Genomic DNA, 17,878 nt, shown 5'->3' on the forward strand with positions numbered 1-17,878 from the left:
CGAAAGTTTTTGTTTAAGTCACTAGACAATGAAGTTTTTTTAAAGTTCGGTTATCGAGCTCTAAGCGAAGATTCGACAATCGGTGCGGTAGATTATTACCCATCGACGGGTAGAAGAACATACTTTAGCTTCAAGCTAATTGGTGCTGGTGGTGCAAATGGAGAAGGCTATATAACAATGATTTTAATAGCTTAATGACTTAAATGAAAATTTTCTAATAGTTTAGTGACTATTTTGTCACTTTTTAAAGTTGAGTGATCAAAATAAAAAGTTACCAATAATTTAGTGACTTAGGAGAAATTTACCCTAATAAAAATAAGTAAACAAAATACACCTTACCGTATAATTTCCGCATATCATAATATATACAAACCAAATTCCCTCTTTCTCTCTCCCTCCCCTCCTCAGTAAGCTTACGAAACTTCTTCTTCGCTTCTTCTCTGCAAATGAATCCCGAGAAACCTCCCAAACCCTTATCTTTTTACCCTTTTTCACCTTCTTCTCCATCACCAAACTAACGTTTCCGTACACAACGAACAAAATCAAAGCAATGGGTAAAGCTTCCAAGTGGTTCCGCAGCATCCTCGGCTTCAAAAAATCCGAACCCCATAACCAACCTTCTTCTTCTTCAAAACCAACTTCCCATAAAGACAAACGGCGTTGGAGTTTCGTCAAATCGTACCGTGAAAAAGACTCCTCCACGAACAGTAGTAATGGGAAGTTGCCGTCGTCTTCGCAGCAACTGAAAGATTCTGTTTCCTTCGTTGAAAGGAAAGGTGACAATGAAGTAACGGATCCTAGCAAGCACGCCATCGCTGTTGCTGCCGCCACTGCCGCCGTTGCCGAAGCAGCCGTTGCGGCTGCTCAAGCTGCCGCTGCAGTGGTTAGGCTCACTAGTAACGGTGGTAGGTGCGCTCGTGAATCGGCAGCGGTTCACGTTTGCAACAACAATAGCTATATAGCACACGAAGAGTCATCCGCCATTAAGATACAATCTGCATTTCGTGGATACCTGGTTAGTTTTTTTTTTTTATGAAAATTTTCCGGGATTAACAAATGATAACGTGTTAATTGCTTGACACGTGTCCTTCTTCCTCATCTTAATCACCCCCACTTGCGGTTCCAAGGCGTTGAATTCGTTGAACATTGCTGTGATTGCAAAAACCCAAAATTCTTTTTCCATTTTTTCTTTTTATTTTATTCAAATGGCCATAAAGAAAAAGAACAAAGCACGAAAACGTGTATTGTTCCCATTACTTAATTTAGTTATCTGCAAGATTCACGTTTTTACACAAATCGTGTCGTTTTCAAGTTCATCTTCCTTTCCCATCAAGTAGATAGCAAAAGAAATTACCCACCAAGCTTCCATTTTCATACATCTGAGTTGTTTCTCTTTATATGTATACGTATTGCCATGCTTTATGTTGCACAATGGGCACCCTTCTCCATAAAGAAAACTACCCTGTTTGATATCTGTCAGTATCACCTGCAAGCTTTTACCTTACTATTTCATAGTCATGGCGTTTTCAAGCATTTAATTGTTTTGGGGGGAGGCGGAGAACATAGTTTTTGAGGTTTGGTGATTTGAGTAATTTGATACTATTTCTGGGGTTGGTTTAGGTAGTCTTTCATTTTATAGTACTACTGTAAGTATAGCAAGTTTAATAGAATTATTTGATATTGGGTGGTAAATAAAGTGGATTAGTTAGTTTATTGGTGTCTAATTATTGAAAAGCTTTGAAGGGGGTACTCTCCCCCAACTACTCTTTTGCCAGGGTCAATAATTATGCAATAATTTATTATCTTACTGAATAAAGGATCAACCCATTTGTCAGCATTTTCTGATCACAAGACTTTGAATGCAATTAAACTTTTTTTTTTTTGAGAATTTGGACGACTTGGTTCTTTGCCTATCCTTTTTTTGAGGGTGGTTTTTTTGCATATATTGGGTTTGAACTTTTCTGGGTAATTGCAAATTTTGATTTCTGAAAGGGGTGGGTCCAAAACCAGTGAAAAAGTTTTTTGTGGGTAATACTGAAGATATAGGTGGCAGAGCTTTTAACATAGATAAAAGTTATGTTTATATGTTAAGGGTAATGATCTGGTATATTTTTTCAACCTTGTGTGTTAAAAACTCCATTATCTTTGTATCCAATATATATTTGTTTGAAATCATTTGTTATCTAGCAGTCACATTGGGTTTTGATCGAATCTCAAAACCAGGAGATGTCACCTAACGGGTCGAATTTCGTACCATTTGATCCAACAAATGTTTATGTTTATCTAAAGTAACCCTAATGATTTTGTATGACTTTTCTAAAGTAACCAAAATGACTTTGTATGACTTTTTATGGAGATGATATAGAAAGCTTGGTGGTATTAGTTGGGGTACCAGAAGTGGAATACAAAACCCTTTAGCCATGGTCAGAGCATTATTGGGAATGCTTGTACTAGGGGTCTGGGGTGGTAGGGCGGCTAGTGTGAAGTCCTTTTCCCATTTCATATTACATCAGAAATTTGAATATTTTGGGAAATTTATTAACAATTGTATACTTCTACGACTTACCTATTATCTTCATGGCGCCAGTGACCATTTAAAATTTTCATGTTGCTAGTACTTGGTTTCTACATTTGCCATGGCGCCAGATTTTTAAAATTTCGTGTTAATTAATTAGTTTAATAAATGATTCATTGTGGTCCTTCTACCTTGTTTTTTGAACCTTGGGTTGCTACTTACTAGGCGCCTTTGTGAACGCCCTTTATTCATGGGCACCTGGTTCCTTCCCTTTTCAGGTGCTTTTATTTGTTTCTGCTGCTTGCATCCATAGTCATTAGCATAATTACATAAAAAGCTTTTTACTTGATAGAAGAGTGGAAGATTTTGCTTTAGTGATGCCCTTTATATGTTTCTGTTGTTTGCCTGATTATACATATTTTCATTGATGTAACCTTTGAAGGCAAGAAGAGCATTGCGAGCACTAAAAGGATTAGTGAGACTCCAAGCATTGGTTAGAGGTCATATAGAAAGGAAGAGAACTGCAGAATGGTTAAGAAGGATGCAAGCATTATTGAGAGCTCAAGCACGTGCTCGTGCTGGCCGGGCCCAAATTTCCGAGTCTTCACAATCAAGCTGCAAATCGTCTCACTTCCATCATCCGGTAAAAGCCAGAATCTGTTCTTCCTTCCTGTGTTTTTCCTTGAAATTTCTCACTGCGTATTCTTTTTGCCAAAGTACATTTTCATGTACTGTGGGCTCCTTTACTTTATACCTGTAGACAACTTTCAAAGCTCAAGAAAGAATTTAAGGCTTTTAATTAAGTCGGTTGATGCTGGATAAAAGTCAACTTTGTAGGAATTATGACAAGATGTGATGCAGCAATATATCAATAAATTTATGCTTAAATTTAATTTTCTTTGGAGAAAACATGGTCATGGTGGACACCAAAATGTCTGGTAGCTACTTTATTGCGAAAATTATGGGACCAATTGAGTTATTTTGACGAAATGACACTTCCTGCACTTAAATCTTTAACATAGAAACCTGTCATTTTCTTTGATGTATATATTGCTTGCCACTAATCGTAAGCTGCCATTTTTTATGTTTATCTTTTGAGTGGTATGATCTTGAAGCTTATTGCTGAAAGGAAATTTAGTGAGAATAATTATCAGCCATTGCTTTCAATTCTATGTTGATTGACATGGTTGGATTTATTACATGGACATACTTTTCTTTGTATATTAAATTGATGTAAACTTGTCTATTTTGCAATTGTCGGTGACCATGAAATCTCTTTTTTTGTATAGGATCCAGCAACCCCTGAAAAATTTGAACATGTTAGTCGATCCCAGGGTACAAAATATGAACAATCATCAATGTTGAAGGTATGTTCTTCACATGTTTGATCTTTATGTGTATCGTTTGGCATTGTATATTCGTGTTTAATTAACTTGATTCAACAATATCAGAGAAATGGATCGAAGTCAAGTGGAAGGACTGTTGATAATCAAGAGAAATTACACTCAGGTTGGTATTGCCGTGTTGATGAGCAAACATGGGTGCATTCAACAAGAATTGGTCCTAATGATGATGAAAAAAATGACAAAATCCTTGAAGTTGACACTGGGAAACCAAATTTCATCTCTAAACGGAGAAACCTCTTTCATTCAACACATCTTTCTCTGAATTCTGATTTATATAGCTGTAGTTTCACTAATTCGAGAGACTCACACCAAACAGCTCCTAGTCCTTCATCTGGTGAAGTTCAGTCTTTAACTCCATTGATGCTGTCTCACTCTGAAGCAATACAGGAAAGCCCTTTCTGCGATGCTGTTGATGATAATAGTCCACAATTCTATTCTGCATCATCAAAAGGAGCTAGTTCCAAGAGAAGCCCTTTCACTCCTGCTAAGAGTGATGGCACTAGAAGCTACCTAAGTGGTTACTCAGACCATCCAAATTACATGTCTTACACTGAATCTTCAAAAGCTAAGGTAAGGTCTTTCAGTGCTCCAAAACAAAGGCCTCATTATGAAAGATCTAGTTCAACAAAGAGGTACTCCATTCATGGTTTTGGTGAATTGAAATCAACTACACAAAGGTCTGCCATGCATGCAAACTTCGCCAGCAAAGCTTACCCCGGTTCGGGTAGGTTGGACAGGCTAGGAATGCCCCTTGGGTATAGATACTAAATAATGGTTTCACCATTTGGCTAAGGAATGTTATGTAGTTTATGTTTAGATGTTAAGGATGATGACTCTCACCTACCCTAATGTATCCATCCTTTAATGTTTTAGTGCATGTGAGTTCCCAAGTTAAAAAGGATAGTAGCTGCTTTACAAGTTAAATTATGAAAATATGATATGGGGTTAAATCATAATTTTGTCATTTCATCCTTTTTCTTAGATTCCTTTTAATTAAAGGGTGATTAAACTAATGCAAAGTTTTAGTTGCTAACAAAACTCAAAAGGCAAAAGGGTGGCTATGAACTCTAGTTGTGAAAAGCCTTTTTAGTGAGTTCATCATTCTCCTTTTCAAATAGCAAAAGTCATATTATGGCTATGGGATTTATAATTATGAAGCAAGAGGGGGTGGTGAAGGTGTGCCCCCACTTGGATTATGTGGGGTAAGGGGGTATATGTACGTGCAGATATTGGGGGGTAGGGATGTCGGCGGTGGGTGGAATAGATGTGCTAAGCTGACCTAGAAAAACTGAAGATCCCAGTCAGGTTACGGTAATACGGTATGTATGTAGAAGTCAAAGATAAACAGTACATATTGTCTTGAAATGTCTCTATTGGGCTGGCATGTAGGTGTCAAGGTATTATTCAAGAAGTATATAGGTGTTGATCTTCTCTTTCATCTTTCTCGTGCTTTTTCTATTAAAATTATGAAACTTTTTATATATATTGGCATAACTATAAATTTGGGCTCTAAATGCTTATTTTTTGTTAATTTTTTAATTAATGTGATGTTTGAATTAAACTTTTAAAATTTAATTGGGTGAAAAACCTGAATCGCCAATTCCTTTATCATGCATTTTTTCCTTTTATCTCTATTTTTTCTTATATCCCCATTTCTATGCAATCTAGTAATTTCGGATGTGAATTAGACTTTTTTTCAAAGTTGGAATTATTTATTAAGTTTAAAGGCTAGTTCGAAATTAGGAAGGAGTTAGGTTAAGGATGGTAACGACATGAGATAGATTTTTGCTTGCCTCGGCCTTGGTCCGAAACTTGACTAATTTGCCTCGACTTTGATTCTTAAGAACAAAAAAATCAGCCCAAATCCTGAAGTTGAAACTTAATAGCAAACCTGACTCTAATTCTAACTCAAATTTAATTTAATTGTTTCATTTTGAAGCAAAAAAGATTTTTTTTTTGAATTTATACTTAAAATTTAATATATATTTATTTATTAAAATAAATAACTTAACATATTTATATATATCAAGGGTATTTTTGTAAATATATCGAGTTAGGGTGGATTTACTTCAAAATCCAACTTGCTTAGCCTAAACTCGATTTTCCAAAAATTTTGACTCTAACAAATTAGGTCGGGTTGAAACCCGTCGGATTTGAATTTTTTTACCATCCTTAATTTGGACCAAAATATTAAGCTCCAAAAATCGGCTTAGTTAAAATAATAAGCTTGTTTAAAATATGAATCGAGCTTAAACATTTAAGGTTCGAACTTAATTCAGCTCGACTCATTTTCTATAGTTGTAATATATTATGTAATTTATAATGCATAAAAAATTAAATCTATAATAATATATATAATGATATAACTGAACATTAAAAATGTTAAATTGTGTATGTATAAAATTTTAATAAATAAAAAATATATATTAAAATTTTAAAAGAATTAAAAAATAGATATAAATTAACTATTTCCAGATTAGATGTTTTAATTGATTCCATACCAACCGAATAATGCCTTTGTATGTTTCCATTCCCTATCCCAAGAACATGAGCAGCCAAGTGCCTTGGTTTCAGCAATTTCTTCCAGCTTCAATTTCTATTTGCGCGCAAGCTATTTGCATCAAGCTCCTCTCTTTCAAAACATATGTCGTTATCCAGACCCTGCTTGCATCAGAATAGTCCAAATGTATTGAATAATACAAGCTTGGTTCCAAATTTGAATGTCCTTAAGTCCAAGACCTCCCTCAGATTTCGGTTTACAAACTATATCCCAACTCACACGAGCTCCAATAGCTAACTCTCCATTTCCCTTCCATAAGAATCTCTTAACACAACTGATTGATCTTCTTAACTATTGCTATGGGGAGGATGAAAAGCCTAGCCCAAAAGTTCTGTACATGAAAAAGTACTGCTTGAATGAGTTGCTTACCTGCATAGGAAAGCAACCATTCCAGCCGAAAACACTTCACTCTTTGAAGAATTTAACTGCAATCCTGAAAACTTGTGAAATTGCACTATAATGCACTTAACCCCCAATAGAATCCACCCTACCTTTCACAAGAATTAAGTAAGATTGATTTTCTTACATTTTGGATGATAAATAAACAATCCATTGACAGCAGCTACTAACGACTTCGACAAAACGTTCATTGCAATCACAGAGACATATGATGAAAGCGGATCTCCTTGATGGACACCCCACTAGTCCTCCATTTACAAAAAGGGAAAATCTAGGAGTGGTGATACATGCCTTAATCCAAGAAATGAACACAGGATGAAACCCCATAGCTGACAAAACAGCAAGCAAAAATTTTCCAATTCACTGAATCGAAAGCTTTCTGCAAGTCAATCTTCAAGGCACATCGAGGGGAGACACTCTTTCTGCTATAGCCCCTTACAACATTTAAATAATATAAAAGGAAGAAAAAAAAATTAAAATAAAGATACATAGTACATTAAAATATATCACTGGAATTTCCTACAATTATGATATTTTCTTTTAACCAATTCTAATTTAAAATTTTAAATTAGTAATCATGTAGTGATAAAATGTTTAAATGAATAAAGCATTATTGTTTTAATTTTAATTATAGACATTTATTATTTTATAATAATATTTTAAAACACATTTTTTAAGTTAAATTTTAAACTTATATTTTAAGCTGAATTAAGTTTCAACAAGTATTAAATATATTAATAAAATGTAATATGAACCTATTTTAAGCAGGCAACAATCATGTAATATGAGTAGGTCAAAAGCAGAACAAGAACAGTTAAAATGGGGAGCTTTTGCACAGTTAAAACAGAGAAAGATGTAATATGAAGTAGCCAAAAAGAAACCCTCCAAGCTGGACTACTTTTATGATCATGCACATGCTTCATACCTCTGCACCAAAAAATGATGAACCAGACATTAGCTAAAAAATTTGTACAAGCACATCACTGAAGAACACATATCTACTGATATACAGAAGGGTTTAGAGATGCACACACCTGGGGAAGGTTTAGTCCATTTTCCATTAATCCAGTCTTGGTTTAACAATAGTTGCAGCAAACCACCAAGCTTGGTTAAAATCATCTTCATCATTGGCCACCTCAACAAGTTGTCCCTCACCAAACACTTCTTCTTCTATTGTTATCTGACCAAACCCCTCCAATATGTTACCAGTCCCTGATTTGCTTGCTTCTGCATTGTCAGCCTCAGACTCCAGTATCACACCTTTGTTAGAATCCATCTCCGTCACTTTCTCCGTTGAATCTTCTGGCTGTTCCAAGAAACCCCAAAGAAAAGATAAAGAATTGCATATACTCAAGATTCAAGATGAAAAGAATCAAGACACAAGAAAAACCCAAATAGAGTTTATACCTCCACAGCTAGCTCAGATTCATCCAATGGCGGTATCCAATTCCCATTAAACCAGGTTCTATGAAGCCTCAATTGATTTACTCCAACCAGTAAGCACATTTGTGACATCTGAAAAATATAGGTGTCATCATGCAACACTAAAGCAATCTTGCCTTCGTACCAGCCGTCACCGCAATAAGCCTCCACTATGTCACCCACCTTGAACTTTCTTGGTGGCAGTAGAGGGGGCAGAGGGCGTATATCGACGCTGTTGTACTCCATGAAGGGTTTTGTCTCTCTTTTTCTGTCTTGGAAAAGATCGGTGAAGTAGACCACGTACCTCTTGTGGTTTGTTGAAGTAGCGCGCCGCTCGATGATTATGGCGGTGTACCACGCACGCGGGCTATCATCGTCTTGGGGGTTGACCTCAACTATGGAACCTGGTTGCAGGTACGGTGGATCTTCTGTGGCAGGGGCCTCGATAGCCTTGCCATTTTCTGACATATTCCTTCTTTTGGCGGGTGACTGAGAAATAGAGAATGATGAATGAAACTGCCAATCAATGCTTATATATATATTCTTTGAACCAACTGTTGGATTGAATAACGGTGCATGAATAATCGTTTAACAACTTGACTATTCCCATACTACTATTTATTTATTTAAAATAAATTTAATTAACTTAATTAAATTATTTTCCAACTTAATTCTAATCACTTTATGAAGAATTCATTATACTAGAATCTATGAAAAATTAATTTAATTAGCTCGTTTAGTGAGAGACCGATAACTAATTAATTTAATTTTCACTCCAAAATTTTCAATTATTTAATCACAATAATTAAATAATAATTCAATGAAATTCATTTAAATTTTTAAGTCATCTCTTGTATATTGTGAGAAAATGCATTCATTGCGATCTATTTCTCTAACTCATTGTTTTTAATTCATTTACTTTGGTTCAGTTTACAAACCGTTTAGAGTTTGTACCGAGCTAGCGAAAGAACCGGTTAGACACATATAATTAGGCTCAAATAATTTGTAATTAGGTTCCAACTTTTCACCTATTAATTACAATATTATTTAGTTATGTAGTCATTTCACTAAAGTACCATAGTTGAACCATTACGAAAGCTACTTATTGAGAGCTCGCCAATTGACTTTATTATACATGTGTTATTCTTATAGGATATACCGTTCTTCTAATATGACATTATTTTATCTAATGATAATCCTATCTTGTTTCACGAAAAAAATTAATTACTAACATCCAATAATTAAATCAATTTTAGACGAACAACATTACTTTCTATCATGTAATGCCAAGCATCTTCAAATAATACTTTGGAAGCCTAGAAATAAGAGTTAAGTGATCTTCAAGTTGGGTTATTGTGAGAAAGAATATGAAATATGATTTAAGATTTACATCAATTTTCTTCCAAGATGAAACTAAGCATTAAGAGAAAAAACATTAACTCGATTGCTTCATCTTTTACTGACAAGGAAAAAAAAACACTAAAATAGGAAATCGACATCAAAATCAAATTTGAACAGGTAACAACAAAGTAATATGAAGTAACCAAAATAGCAGAAAAAGAAACCCTCCAAGCTTGACTACTTTTATGATCATGCACATGCTTCATACCTCTGCACCGAAAAATGATAAACCAGACATCAGTTAAAAAACTTGCACAAGCTCATCACTCAAGAACACATATCTACTGATATACAGAAGGGTTTAGAGATGCACACCTGGGGAAGCTTTAGTCCATTTTCGATCAATCCAGTCTAGGTGTAGTCTTAAATCAGAGTGTTTAAATTCCATTACTTTTCCGTTGTTATCCAAATGGACCTTATATCTAGAACCACGAGGAAGGACCCGTGTAATTATACCTTTCCACCACCCACCTTTGTACAAAGCATCAACGTTATCAAACATTTTAAACTGGTGAGGCACTGGAATATCCGGTGGAGGAGGCCTAATGTGCAAGCTATCCATCTCTTTCACTAAGAAACCAGTATCTTTTCCGGTTCTCAAGGTCTCATACCGAACGATGTACCTATTATTCTCCACTGGTTTAACAATAGTTGCAGCCAACCAAGCTTGGTTAAAACCATCTTCATCAATATTGGCCACCTCAACACGTTCGCCCTCACTAAACTCTTCTTCTTTTGTTTTCTGATCAGACTCCTCCAACATGTTACCAGTCCCCGCTGTGCTTGTTTCTGCACTGCCACTGTCAGTTTCCCACTCCAGTTGGTTAGAATCTATCTCCATCATTCTATCTGTCAAATCTTCGTCCTGTTCCAAGAACCAAGAATATTAATTAAAGGAGAAACCCCAAAGAAACAAGAATAGCATATACTCAAGATTAAAGATGAAAATTAGAATCAAGAGACAAGAAATACCCAAATAGATTTTGTCACATATAAATTCAATGGCGGTATCCAATCCCCATTAAACCAGGTTCTATGATGCCTCAGTTGATTCACTCCAAACAATAAGAATCTTGATGAAATCTGAAACATACAGTTGTAATTATCCAACATTAAAGTAATCTCCCCTTCGTACCAGCCGTTCTGGTAATAAGCCTCCACTATGTCACCGGCCTTGAATTTTCTTGGTGGCAGTGGAGGGGGCAAAGGGCGTATATCGACGCTATTGTACTCCAATAAGAGTTTTGTCCCGCTTTTTCTATCTTGGTCAACATCGGTGAACTGGACCACGTACCTCTCGTCGTTTGTTGAAGTAGCGCGCCGCTCGATGATTGTGGCGGTGTACCACACACGCAGGCAATCATTGTTTTCGTGGCTGACCTCAACCACGGAACCTGGTTGCAGGTACTCAAGATCTTCGGTGGCAGAGGCGTCGATGGCCTTGCCTTTGTGCGACATACTGCTTTTGGCGCGAGACAGAGAATGATAAAGTTTTAAGATTATGCTTTAAGATGTAATTCAAGTTTTTAGGTTTTTAGTTTGCACAAGCACTTCGTAATGAAAAAAAGGATATTCATATATGATAGTACGTAGAAAAGGATATTCATATATGATAGTACGCATACGAGAGAATTAAAATAAGTTTGGATTAATTCTTTATAAATTTATAAATATTTTGAGTTAAATCAAATTTAAATAAAACATCTTTTAACTTCAATCAACAAGATTTGAAGACTTCCTTATACCATTTGATCATAGAAATATGAAGCCATCCCCAGGTCATATGCTCTTTTAAGAGCATTTAGATGAGCGATACAAGTTTTTTTTTAGTAGATCTTAAACCCAGTACTTTTCATATTTTTATTATTTTTAATATGTTAAAAGAAATATAAATTTTTGTAATTGCCTTCATTTAAAATTTTTTTTCTATTGAAGATGCAAATCAAGGATCAAAACCTGAATTTTAAAAACATTTTTTAAGCAGTTTGCTTCTTATTTTTTGTTTTGTCTAGCGACGATGTCAGCCTCTTGGTTGGTTATTGCTCGCCTTTTTCTTCCTCCCACCAATCCTTTCTTTCTTTTTTTTTCTCATTCACTCCACATGTCTTCTCTTTTTTTCAGTTTGTAAATCTATTTTGTGAGTATCTTTATTGTCTTCACAAGTTGTGATGGACAGATGGCGATGTCTTTTTTCAGTTTTTGTTTTCTTTTGTATTATGTTTTTAGTCTTACTTATGCATGTAATCTTAGTTTTACAAGTGATTTTAGGGATAGTTTTTTTTGTCGTCCTCTCTAGTTTGATAAATGCTCAATTCTTTTGTCGATTTTTGCTCGCCGCTTTAGACCATCTGGAGTTAATTTCCTTATCGTATTAAGTGCTTGTAATCACTCTAGATATGTTGTGTTCGAGTTGTAACAAAGCCAATTGTCAATGTGTGATAATGTTCTATTGATGCTAAGGCTAAAGCATTTGTAGTGTTTATGGACCTTATCATTCACCATCTACGACGAGTGTGTGTTATTTTTTTCCCCTAAATTATATGATTCCATTCATTGAATAAATCAATGAATTCACCTTTAAAAAAATTAGTTAAAAGAAATATGAATGTACAAGGTTTAAAAGATGGATATATTGCAAATCTACAAAACTAATGTACATAAAATAATAAAATAATTTAAAAAATAAGATATTTCTTATAAATTAAATTAAATAGTTTAAATTATAATAAAGTGTAATTAAAGATAGACTTTAAACACTTATGAGATTTAATAAAGGTAAAAGAATAAATTTATCTTAAAATTTTATGTAAATATCTTAAATGTTCATATATTTAAAGTTAAATGTGGATTATTTATCGATTTAATATGACATCCATCTAAAATTGAATTGAAACACCGATAGTAAATAAATTATGAATTTAGATAGACATAAAACAAATATGAGAACTTAATAAATAATCTGGTAGTTGGTTGGAAAGTTGGTTAAAGATTTTTTAAAATTTCGGTTAACAGTTAATTCGGTTCGAAATTGATTAATTAATCAAACTTAATGAATAATTTTATATATTATATGTATTAGATTGTTACTAATTTAGTTAATTTAGTCAAATGAACATTATCAATTTATTTTTTTATATGTTTTATAGTTATTTTATTACTAATTTCGGTTAATTCGATTAATCGATTGAAACCGAGTTAACCATTAAGCACGTTGAAATTAAGCATTTAAAACTTAAAAAAAAAAGGAAATTAAGCATTAAGAGAAAAAACATTAACTCGATTGCTTCAATCTTTTATTGACAAGAAAAAAACACTAAAATAGGAAATGGACATCAAAATCAATTTTGAACAGGTAACAACAAAGTAATATGAAGTAGCCAAAATTGCAGAAAAAGAAACCCTCCAAGCTTGACTACTTTTATGATCATATGCACATGCTTCATAGCTCTGCAGCAAAAAATATGAACCAGACATCAGTTAAAAAACTTGTACATGCACATCACTCAAGAACACATATCTACGGATATACAGAAGGGTTTAGAGATGCACACCTGGGAAAGGTTTAGATCAGTTTTCGTCAATGCTGCTTTGGCGTGGCCTTAAATCAGAGTGTTTACATTCCAATTTATCATAGTTAGCCAAAATGACCAGATATTTAGAGTCGTCAGGAAGAACCTCTGCAATCACGCCCTTCCACCACCCACCTTTGTACAAAACTTCAACGTGATCAAACATTTTAAACTGGTCAGGCACCGGAATATGTGGTGGAGGAGGCCTAAAGTGCAAGCTATCCATCTCTTTCTCTAAGAAACCAGTATCATCTTCGGTTCTCAAGGTCTTAAACCGAATGAGGTACCTATTATTCCCCACTGGTTTAACAATAGTTGCAGCAAACCAAGTTTGGTTAGAACCATCTCCATCAATATTGGTCACCTCAACATGTGCTCCCTCACTAAACTCTTCTTCTTTTTCTTTTGTTTTCTGATCAGACTCCTCCAATATGTTACCAGTCCCTGTTTTGCTTGCTTCTGCATTGTCAGTCTCAGGCTCCATCATTTTCTCTGTTGAATCTTCTTCCTATTCCAAGAACCAAGCATATTTAGTAAAGGAGAAAGAATCCCCAAAGAAAAAGAAAGAATTGCAATATACTCAAGATTCAAGATGAAAAGAATCAAGATACAAGAAAAACCCAAATAGAGTTTATACCTCCACATCTAGCTCAGATTCATCCAATGGTGGTACCCAATTCCCATTAAGCCAGGTTCTATGAAGCCTCAATTGATTCATTCCAAACAGTAAGAACATTGATGACATCCGAAAAATATACCTGTCATTATCCACCACTTGATCAATCTTGCCTTGGTACCAGCCGTTGTCTATATAAGCCTCCACTATGTCACCCATCTTGAACTTTCTTGGTGTTTGTGGAGGGGGCAGAGGGCGTATATCGACGCTGTTGTACTCCTTGGAGAGTTTTGTCCCGATATTTCTATCTTGGTAAAGATTGGTGAATTGGACCACGTACCTCTTGTCGTTTGTTGAAGCAGCGCGCTCCATGATTATAGCGGTGTACCGCGCACGCGGGCAAAGATTGTCTTCGTGGTTGACCTCAACTATGGAACCTGGTTGCAGGTATGGCGGATCTTCGGTGGCGGGGGCGTCGATGGGCTTGCCTTTTTGCGACATATTCCTTCTTTTTGCGGGTGACAAGAGAAACAGAGAATGATGAATGAAAATGGAGAAATGTGATTCTTATCTGAGTTGATGTGAACTGCTAATCAATGCTTACATATATATATAGTCTTTGAGCCAACTGTTGGATTAACGGATAACGGTTTATGAATTAATTGTTTATTTCTTTTATTTTTTCATTTTTATATTCGGAATAAATTCGTTAATTAAATTATTAAAATTCTTTGAGCCTAGTAGAGGCCCATTGCCATGGCACCTAAGGTTTAAGATTTTTGTATAAGTAGTCCCTTCTAATATTTTTATAGTATTAAAAATAATATTAAAAAAATTCACTTAATTTTTTTATAAATTTTAAATTTTTTAAGCTTGTTTTATATATGTACCAATAGTTTTTTACTTTATCAAGTATATTAAAAGTTGTCATTAAAAAATATTGATTGAAGCTTATAAAATTAAGTGAAATGTGTATGTTTTTTATGGAAAATGATTGAGAGGCGATTTCTAACTTGTTAGAAGTGTAAAAACGAAACAAAAATAGTTAGATAATGTTATAGTAAGTTTCGGCCAAAGTTTGTGAAGCAGTGAATATTTTGGTGAAAACGGAATAAGAAATGATTAACCGAGTCGAAAGTTATGTGAATTTCAAATTAGGAAACTGTGAAAAATATATTTATTTTTGGACGATCATGAATTGGTCAAGTTTGGATTGAATCGAATGTTATGCTAGAATATTCTTTTCAATCGATTGTTTTTTATGTTTAAATAAATTATCATGTTGAAATGTTATTTCTTTTAAATAGATTATTTATATGTTTAAATCGATTGTTATGATGGAATACTACTTCCTTTTTTAATTGATTGTTTATATATTTAAATGGATTGTTATGTTGAAATATTGCTTATTTTGAATAAATTGTTTATATGTTCAAATTGATTGTTACATAACAAGTCTAATTTTAACTTTCTCTAAGATTAACGTCCTAGCTCTGCCATTGCCCCAGACTTGTTGGTTTGGATATTAGCAGGGTGCCATAATGTTACCATTGATGGATACATTTTGACATGTCTATATCTGTATATCTAAGCCATGAAGGCATATATCTCACCCCTTCAATATGCTTTTCCACGTCCAAGAGTCGGGTGATCATCTCTGCACGTCTAGAAATTTTTTATTAGAGCAGTATTTAGTTAAGAACGTAGCATGGGCCACAGCATGTAGCCTTGTGAGTATTCATCAGGCTTGTTTGCAAAGAACTGCATCGTTCATTACTTCAGCTTAACGGATGTCCAATCCATCCTTTCAATATGCTTTTCCACGTCCAAGAGTCGGGTGATCATCTCTGTACATCTAGAAATTTTTTATTAGAGTAGTATTTAGTTAAGAACGTAGCATGAGCCACAGCATGCAACCTTGTGAGTATTCATCAGGCTTGTTTGCAAAGAAGTGCATCGTTCATTATTCAGCTTAACGGATGTCGAATCTATCCTTTTGTTTTCACCAATACAATTGATTCGAGTTACACATGTGAAGCTTTCTATTATTGATGTCATGGCTCCACCAGATGTCCCTAATAATTTCGTGAATCTAGTTAGTGACTGACTTAGGTGCTTTTGTGTAAGAGGGTGAGTAAATTGGTGTTGCCGATAGAGTAGACTGTTGTTAGGTTTTTCACACAGGAAGAAAACCAGAACAAAGTCATCCGGATGAAATATGAAGCTCTTGTTGAAGCTAGAGCAACAAAGCAATAATTCCGGATCAAGTATGAAATAAGTTTGAGATTCAAAGAAATGAGAGTTGCAAGGAAAGCAACCAAACAAACAAAAGCAAAAGGGATGAGAAATTGAAAGAAAAAGAATTGGCTATTCTCATTACATTAATTCATCAAATGTAAGATGTACATATATAGAGCTACAACAATATTTTTGACTTGTAGAAGTGAACAAACATTAAATACATCCTAATGATAACCTAGGACCTGTCTAAAACTGGAAAGTACTTGACCAACTTTATCCAGTCAAAAAGTTTTCTGTCAAATCATATACAGGTCGCTTGTTACAAAAACGTACTTCATCCGGACAACATACGTACATTTGTAGCTGCTGTATTTCATCCAGGTAACATACATACTACTGTTTGTTGACACCTTTAACACTCCTCCTTGGCTACAAAATAGCAGACTCCAATTTGCTTCTTCAAATACTCGAACCTGGTGGCAGTTAACGGCTTGGTCAAAATGTCTGCCAATTGAGCTTCTAAGCAGCAATGGACCAAGTTGATCTCCTTTGACAACTCTGCCTCCCTCACAAAATGGTATTTGATCTTGAAATGCTTAGTTTTGCCATGAAACACAAGGTTCTTGGCAATTGCAACAGCTGACTGATTGTCAACTTTGATCTCTGTTGCTTCCAATTGTTCAGCATTCAAGTCATTCAATAGCTTTCTAAGCCAAATTCCTTGATTAACGGCCGCAGCAGCTGCAATATACTCTGCTTCAGCTGTTGATTGAGCAATAGTTTGTTGCTTCTTTGAGCTCCAACAGAAAACTCCCGATCCTAGAGTGAAGAAGTATCCCGATGTACTCTTCATGTCATCAACTGAGCTAGCCCAATCACTGTCTGAATAACCCACCAGCTTCATTTTTCAGTTCTCTCAAACTTCACACCATAGCCTAAGGTGCCTTTGATATACTTTAGGACTCTTTTAGCAGCTTTAAAATGCGCAACATTGCAGCAGTGCATGAATCTCGATAGAAGACTAACAGCATACAAGATGTCTGGCCTTGTTGCTGTCAAGTAGAGTAGGCAACCAACCAAACTCCTATACTCCTTTTCATCTACTCAATCATGTTCATTGGTGCTTGAAAGTTTCTCTCCTAGTGCAACATAAGTGCTAACAGGCTTGCACTTTGACATGCTAAATTTGCTTAGAACTTTCTGTGTAAATGCTTGCTGGCTTATGAAAATGCCATGCTCATTCTAATTAACTTCCATACCAAGGAAGTAGGTCATCAAACGTAAATCAGTCATCTCGAACACATCTTGCATCTGCTTCTTGAAATCTTCAATCAGCTCACCTCTGCAACCAGTAACCAATAAGTCATCCACATAAAGTGAGACTATCAACAAGGTTTCTTTCTTAGCCTTCTTCACATAGAGTGTAGGCTCACTTATACTCTTCTCGAATCCAAGCTTTGACAGGTATGCATCAATCTAGTCATACCAGGCTTTTGGAGCCTATTTTAGGCCATACAAAGCCTTCTTGAGCTTGTAAACCTTGTTTTCTTCACCAGCAACCTTAAATCCTTCAGGCTGTTCTATGAAGATTTCTTCCCTGGGAAATCCATTAAAAAATGCTGACATTACATCCAATTGATGCACCTTCCACTGTTTCTAAGCAACTAAGGCAAACAACAGCCTTATGGTGTCTAACCTTGCAACAGGTGCAAAGGTTTCAAAATAATCAACACCTTGCTGCTGACTATA

The 17,878-nt window shown here is 35.1% G+C and overlaps 4 protein-coding genes across 4 annotated transcripts; 1 reads left to right on the forward strand and 3 right to left on the reverse strand.

Moving 5' to 3' along the window:
* The first annotated feature begins 206 nt into the window (after positions 1 to 206).
* Positions 207 to 4,874, forward strand: LOC107887498 (protein IQ-DOMAIN 14). Its single transcript, XM_016811759.2, has 4 exons — positions 207 to 1,015; positions 2,958 to 3,158; positions 3,805 to 3,882; positions 3,967 to 4,874. Exons 1-4 carry the CDS (start codon positions 551 to 553, stop codon positions 4,687 to 4,689), a joined length of 1,467 nt encoding a protein of 488 aa, XP_016667248.2. The 5' UTR covers positions 207 to 550; the 3' UTR covers positions 4,690 to 4,874.
* A 2,756-nt stretch (positions 4,875 to 7,630) lies between these two features.
* On the reverse strand, positions 7,631 to 8,869 carry LOC107887497 (protein AGENET DOMAIN (AGD)-CONTAINING P1-like). Its single transcript, XM_016811758.2, has 3 exons — positions 8,288 to 8,869; positions 7,915 to 8,186; positions 7,631 to 7,807 (listed from the first exon to the last, which is right to left on the reverse strand). The coding sequence occupies exons 1-2, from the start codon at positions 8,768 to 8,770 to the stop codon at positions 7,941 to 7,943; spliced, it is 729 nt and encodes a 242-aa protein (XP_016667247.2). The 5' UTR covers positions 8,771 to 8,869; the 3' UTR covers positions 7,631 to 7,807; positions 7,915 to 7,940.
* Positions 8,870 to 9,661: 792 nt separating this feature from the next.
* LOC121223686 (protein AGENET DOMAIN (AGD)-CONTAINING P1-like) lies at positions 9,662 to 11,326 on the reverse strand. Its single transcript, XM_041105769.1, has 3 exons — positions 10,676 to 11,326; positions 10,019 to 10,568; positions 9,662 to 9,913 (listed from the first exon to the last, which is right to left on the reverse strand). The coding sequence occupies exons 1-3, from the start codon at positions 11,159 to 11,161 to the stop codon at positions 9,906 to 9,908; spliced, it is 1,044 nt and encodes a 347-aa protein (XP_040961703.1). The 5' UTR covers positions 11,162 to 11,326; the 3' UTR covers positions 9,662 to 9,905.
* Positions 11,327 to 12,959: 1,633 nt separating this feature from the next.
* LOC107887969 (protein AGENET DOMAIN (AGD)-CONTAINING P1) lies at positions 12,960 to 14,477 on the reverse strand. The gene is made up of 3 exons (XM_016812177.2): positions 13,910 to 14,477; positions 13,255 to 13,780; positions 12,960 to 13,150 (listed from the first exon to the last, which is right to left on the reverse strand). Exons 1-2 carry the CDS (start codon positions 14,387 to 14,389, stop codon positions 13,271 to 13,273), a joined length of 990 nt encoding a protein of 329 aa, XP_016667666.1. The 5' UTR covers positions 14,390 to 14,477; the 3' UTR covers positions 12,960 to 13,150; positions 13,255 to 13,270.
* Between the last annotated feature and the right edge of the window lie 3,401 nt (positions 14,478 to 17,878).

This window comes from Gossypium hirsutum, chromosome A03, assembly GCF_007990345.1.
Source record: "Gossypium hirsutum isolate 1008001.06 chromosome A03, Gossypium_hirsutum_v2.1, whole genome shotgun sequence".
Classification (NCBI taxonomy): Eukaryota; Viridiplantae; Streptophyta; class Magnoliopsida; order Malvales; family Malvaceae; genus Gossypium; species Gossypium hirsutum.